Raw genomic sequence first — 6591 nt, 5'->3', positions numbered from 1 at the left:
ATAATAATGTTGCTCTCACGTGCCTCACTTGAGTCGCTCTCTAAGATGCTTTTACAATTTATTTGTTGGCCAAATTGGCCTTTCATTAAGTTTTTATTTGTTTGCCAAGGGTCATATTTAGTCATATGACTATCATGACTCATGAGACAATGAAGTGAATGACATTTCGCTCACTTATTTCATATTTATTATTCAATAAAATAAAATAAAAACTACGGATTAAATTATAGCAGTATTGGTTGTCCCTGTAAAGAAAAAAGCAGTATTGGTTGTCTGCAGTCTGCACTATGAACTGTTAGGATATATTTGACAAAAACAATATATAATAACCTATCTATTAGAAGTTGCTAAATTAATATAAATTGGACAACTCATATTTTTATCTCCATAAATCATACTTTAAAACATTTATTTAAGATTTGAGTGGTCTAATCTTCATCCAACAATTATAAAATACTGTTTGCGTATTTGGTATTGCATTGTTCAACTATTGACTTGCGTCGTCAAGTAGAAACAGCTGATATTCAGTTTTACTATTGTGAGCAATTTTTTACGTGAAATTATAAGAAAATGTGGATAACCAAAACATATCCAATCATGCATTGTTTGCATGAATGTGCATGAATCCGTTTTCTGAGTGAAAGAGTGTGCCAGATTTCTAAGCATAGCAAAGTAAAAAAGAAAAGGAATTTTAATATGATAATAAGAATAAACTTTTAATTTTGAATTAATTAAACAAAGAATTAATTTTGGTCCAATGAGCTTTTAAATTAATTAAAATAAATAAATAAATATAACTTCCCAAGCACACTCTTTGACTCTTTCTTTAAGCATTTATCTTTATTTAATGTATTTCTATTTATAAATCGGAATCCTCATCTTAAATGATGAGTTTTCATGAGTTATTCTTTACCTAATATTTTAATTTTTTAGATAAGAGTACTTTTATCTTTTAAGAGTTATTATCAATATTTTTAAATCACATGTCTTTTCATTATTTTTATATGTTGAATATTATTTTGTATTTTTTTTATTTCAAAGGCACTTCTTAATTTCGAATTTAACTAAAAAAATGAAAAAAATCTTTCTTTTCCCCCCTATGAAATTATCTTCCTTTTAAGTATTATACATAATTGATTTTCTTAACAACTCATTCTTTCAGTCTACCATTTATGTATTTTATTTCTAAATTAAATTTTAATATTTTTAAATAATAATTATTAATAGTTAAGAATAATTTTATATCACATCATAAACATAAAATACAGTTTATAGATTGAAAAATATTATTTATTATAAATTTTAAATAGATATTTATTCTATACATCACAATTACTAAAATACTAGGTATTTATTCACTGAATTAAAAAATTACTATTGAATTTTCCCTAATCAATCCTTCACCTATTGACACAAATTAACCATACGATCGCAATTAGGGGTGAGAAGCCTGAGTCTAGCCTACTATTCTTTGATCCCTGAGTCTGACCTCTAGCCTATCAAAGACTTTTATTTTGGCTCGGCTGTCCTTTTTAAAAGTCTGGGCCTGGCTTGATAACCTTAAGTCTTCTTCCCAATAAATTAAAGAGAAAGGAAAATAATTAAAGTCCTTAATTATAGGAATAAAAGTTATGGAATGTAATCAAAGTTATAATTTTTAAAAAAAATTAATTGTATCCAAAAAATAATATTATATATTGGTATATATATATATATATATATATATATATATATATATATATAGGTTGACCTACTATTTTATTTAATAAATTTTTGAAAAAGTCTAATCTAACCTTTTAATTAATTAGGTCAGTTCAAATCAGACTTTATATAAGTCAAGTCGTAGATCTTGTAGCTGATATGACCTATTCCCACCCCTAATCGCAATCTTGTTTTCTTCAAAAGTTGTCATCGCCTGTCTTTGTCGGGCTTCGCACATCCACCCTACCTCACAACACAAACATCCTTCGACTCGTTCACCACCACCAACAACAACAATGTACCTAAAAGACGGTTATTCCCTGTTATTAAAACACCGCAAACCATCTTCACTCCCCCTCGTGCTCGCCACGCGCCCCCTCAACCCACCACCCTCCTCCGCCTCCCTCCTCCACGAGTCCCACGTGGCACACGCGCTTCGCCGCGAACCCAACGTCCTATACGCGCTCCAACACTTCCAGTATCTAACCAACACCCTCGCCTTCAAGCACACGCCTTTAACCTACCACGTCATGATCGAGAAGCTCGGAAGAAACTCCGAACTCGACGCGCTTCACTACATTCTCCACCAGATGAAAATCGAACGAATCCCATGTTCACAAGATTCATTCATTTGCGTTTTAAACTCTTACAAAAATTCTGGGTTGGGTGATCGTGCTTTGAAGATGTTCTATAGGATCAAGGAGTTTGGGTGTAAACCCACAGTGAAAATTTATAATCACTTGCTTGATGCATTGCTTGGTGAAAGTGGAAACAAGTTTCATATGATTGGTGCTGTGTATGAGAACATGAGGGGTGAAGGAATGGAGCCTAATGTGTTTACTTACAATGTTTTATTGAAGGCGTTGTGTAAGAACGGGAAGCTAGATGGTGCCTGCAAGCTGCTTGTTGAAATGTCGAAGAGAGGGTGTGTGCCGGATGGGGTTAGTTACACGACGGTTGTGGCGGCGATGTGTGAGGATGGGAGAGTGGAGGAGGCGAGGGAGGTGGCGCGGAGGTTTGGGGCGGAGGGTGTGGTGTCGGTTTGCAATGCTTTGATTTGTGGGCTGTGTAGGGAGGGGAGAGTTGGGGAGGTGTTTGGCTTAATGGATGAGATGGTGGGGAACGGGGTTGATCCTAATGTTGTTAGCTATTCGAGTGTTATTAGTTGGCTTTCAGATGTTGGGGAGGTTGAGTTGGCGCTTGCGGTTTTGGGGAAGATGATTAGGAGAGGGTGCAGGCCTAATGTTCACACGTTTAGTTCGTTGATGAAAGGGTATTTCTTGGGAGGGAGAGTGGGGGAGGGGGTTGGGCTGTGGAGGGTTATGGTTTTGGAGGGAGTTCGGCCGAATGTTGTCGTGTACAACACACTCTTGAATGGTTTGTGCTGCAGTGGGAATCTGGCTGAGGCTGTGGATGTTTGTGGTCGGATGGAGAAGGATTGTTTTTGCCGGCCGAATGTGACTACGTACAGCACTCTTGTTCACGGGTTTGTGAAGGCTGGGGATTTGCAGGGTGCTTCTGAGGTGTGGAACAAGATGGTGAATTGTGGGGTTCGGCCTAATGTTGTGGTGTACACCTCCATGGTGGATGTGCTTTGCAAGAATTCTATGTTTGATCAGGCTTATCGACTTATTGATAATATGGCTACTGATGGTTGTCCTCCGACTGTTGTTACGTTCAACACGTTTATCAAGGGCTTGTGTTGCGGTGGAAGAGTACTATGGGCAATGCGTGTGGTTGATCAGATGCAGAGATATGGGTGTTTGCCTGATACCAGAACGTACAATGAGTTGTTGGATGGCCTGTTTAGTGTGAATGAGCTTAAAGAAGCTTGTGAGCTTATAAGGGAGTTGGAAGAAAGGAAGGTGGAGCTAAATTTGGTCACTTACAACACTGTTATGTATGGATTTTCCAGTCATGGAAAGGAGGAATGGGTTTTGCAGGTTTTGGGGAGAATGTTGGTAAATGGAGTGAAGCCAGATGCCATTACTGTTAATGTAGTTATTTATGCGTACTCTAAGTTGGGTAAGGTTAGAACTGCCATCCAGTTTTTGGATAGAATTACAGCAGGAAAGGAATTGTGTCCTGACATAATAGCTCATACCAGCCTTTTGTGGGGTATCTGTAATTCGTTAGGCATTGAAGAGGCAATTGTGTATCTAAATAAAATGTTAAATAAAGGAATCTTTCCCAATATTGCCACTTGGGATGTGTTAGTTCGAGGCTTCTTTAAGAAATTGGGTCATATGGGACCAATCCGCATCTTGGATGATATCTTGGGAAAAGGATAATACTATATAAATTTTCAGATTCTAATAGATATTTTCAACAGTATGCAACAGATGATAATGTTACTATGCAGTGTACACCTTGTTTGGAGCAGGAGCAGGGGGTGGACTGTGATAGGAAAGAACACTTGGTGAGAAATCATTTGTTAGGATCCCAGAAACTGGTTCTGACTTTCTGCCTTTTGAGGTATAGAGATAAGCAAAACAAAGAAAGGAATGGAAAAAGAATGTTTTGGCAGCATTTGTAAAATTATAGATCAAGAACGTAAGGAGAAGATTCTCCTTCCAAAGGTTTTCCCATGCCATCCTAGGAAACCAGTAGAGTGAAAACCGGTAGCAGAAAATTGCTTTGAACAATTTTATAGTCATAATTGAATTTTGTAACCATAATAGACACCCTCTAATGTTTTCCCTATACGAGTTCTTGAAATAGCTAAAGGGAAAAAGATTGCAGTACTTACAGAGGGAGTTCTAACCCTTAGTGTAACATCCTAAAATTTTAACTATAGGAAACAGATTTTCTCCAAGTACCTTATGCCATTATTATGGGATAGATACTTGCTCGTTGCTAGAGCTTGTACATTTGCATATAAGTGCACACGTCTGCATATTTTAATTTCGGCATTTCAAGGTTTATTTCTAGACATCATATTTAATTATAAGGATTATTTCATTAACATTCTTATACTCCTTAGAATTAAAACCTTTTATATGAAGCATTAGTTTTATGGTTTAAGAAAATGTCTTATAATTAGAGTTTTCTCAAATTGCTATAGGAAAATCTTACACTACTAAAAATTATTTGGTGTATTCACACCATGATCCTTATGATTTTAAAAGAATAATATATACAAGTTTGCAGCTATATTTATTATATTTACTTGTATTGGTTATGTTTCACTTTCAAGTTAGAATAACTATAACTATATTGCTAATGTTTTATTACATTAAAACATTGTTGTAGTAAGCCAATAGTTACTATGACAACTTATTTTATGAGTTTAAATATTAAAGGTTATTAAATAAGTTGATTTTATTGCTATAGTATTTTACTAAAATAATTCTTCTTAAAACAAGTATTTTAATTATAAGCATAAGTTTTAAAATATTGGTTGCTATAAGAGTTTTTTTGAATGCATGCATGACAATATAGTCTATATGCCTAAGAGATAGCTGAAGTTAGTGATTTTTTTTCTACTAACCAACCATGGGATCTTGATGTTCTTGAGGCTTCATCAGAGCTATCCAATCTTATTAGATAGTTGTTATGAGATCATTGTTCGTTCTCATTAACCCTTTAAAACTATTTGCAATCTCACTACTTGGCTCAAATTAACTTTTAGATCATAAATTATCGCTACAAAAAAATACCTATTGCTTGCTCATTAAATCCCTATTAAAAAAATTTATTGCTATTGCTATTTTCACCCATCAAAATAACCATCTCTACATCCTAAAAACTAATCATGGATATCCTAGTATCAAAATTACAGCATTTCATATTATTCGTTGGCTTTACTCCAAACCTACGGCCCTTCCTAAAACCCTCCACTCCAATTTTGTTTTGATCTCCCTTAAACGTTTATCATATCTCACGCCCCCTACTCACCAACCAAGCTCACACTTCTACAAACCAGTCTTCTACGCTCCATCAACAACAATTTCTAAAAAACCATTGTCAATGAAAGCATGGTGACAATTTTATAAAAAAAATGGATATGAGCATGTCAGTTCTTTAAAAACCACTGTGGTTTAGTGAATTCAAAAACGGTTATCGTAAAAATCGTTATGGCTGCATGCATTCATCATGTTTATTTTAAAATCGTCGTGGTTGGAGAGTACACTCTATTCTCAGTCTCTTCATTTTCACTCTCTCACCCTAACTCTCTATGAATCCATCACTCTTGCGTTGTCCACTGCCATCCACCATCATGAAGCTCCATTGCTGAGGCCTTGTGGACACCATTGAAGACCTCGACCATGACTCCATTGAAGGCACAGAGCATCATTCAATGAACCATGACTTCTCTCAACCATTGAATAAGAAATGAGAAACCCTAGATTCGAGTCCAACTTGCCAAGAGAGTCAGATTTGCAAACAAAGGGTCTGGATTTGTCTCGTTCACATTCGCTCCATCTCCCTGGATCTGGATCTAAATTCAACGACAATTGTCCCGTGATTTGGATCTCAGTTCAACAACGAAGAATCTCACACCTTACGAATCATAGGTACACATGCTCATCCCCATTAACCACACTTTCTCGACTGTGAATCCCTTCACTACAACAAATTTGTAAAATAACGACACCAAAATAGAGGCAGTTGTGAACTAACCATTGTCGTTGTATGATAAAGACAAACTACTACAATGTTTTAAGTGATTCTCATTTCCATTCCCTCCCTAGCCTGCATCTTTGAAACTTCAATCCCCAAGTTGCCTTCTCCAACCCAAAGTCTCTTCATTTGTGTGTCAGTCATCTCACGAACAAACCGTCAAACCTCTTAACCCTTATGCTTCTTTTGTCACCTAGACCATTAAAACTCTCTTTGCACACTAATCTACAAAAGCCTTCTTCTCACTTTACCATTTGAGCCTTAGAA

The 6591-nt window shown here is 35.8% G+C and overlaps 1 protein-coding gene across 1 annotated transcript; it reads left to right on the top strand.

Annotated features, from left to right (window-relative positions):
* The first annotated feature begins 1885 nt into the window (after nucleotides 1–1885).
* LOC114419162 (pentatricopeptide repeat-containing protein At3g48810) lies at nucleotides 1886–4279 on the top strand. Its single transcript, XM_028384808.1, has one exon. The coding sequence runs from the start codon at nucleotides 1998–2000 to the stop codon at nucleotides 3990–3992; it is 1995 nt and encodes a 664-aa protein (XP_028240609.1). The 5' UTR covers nucleotides 1886–1997; the 3' UTR covers nucleotides 3993–4279.
* The last annotated feature ends 2312 nt before the right edge of the window (nucleotides 4280–6591 follow it).

The sequence above is a fragment of the Glycine soja genome, chromosome 7 (assembly GCF_004193775.1).
Source record: "Glycine soja cultivar W05 chromosome 7, ASM419377v2, whole genome shotgun sequence".
Classification (NCBI taxonomy): domain Eukaryota; kingdom Viridiplantae; phylum Streptophyta; class Magnoliopsida; order Fabales; family Fabaceae; genus Glycine; species Glycine soja.
The sequence above is the reverse complement of the archived record's forward strand: the minus strand, read 5'-3'. Positions and strand labels throughout refer to the sequence as shown.

Bases quoted from the DNA above. Each gene is read 5' to 3' on its own strand.
- LOC114419162 (XM_028384808.1), top strand. From the start codon at position 1,998: ATGTACCTAAAAGACGGTTATTCCCTGTTATTAAAACACCGCAAACCA.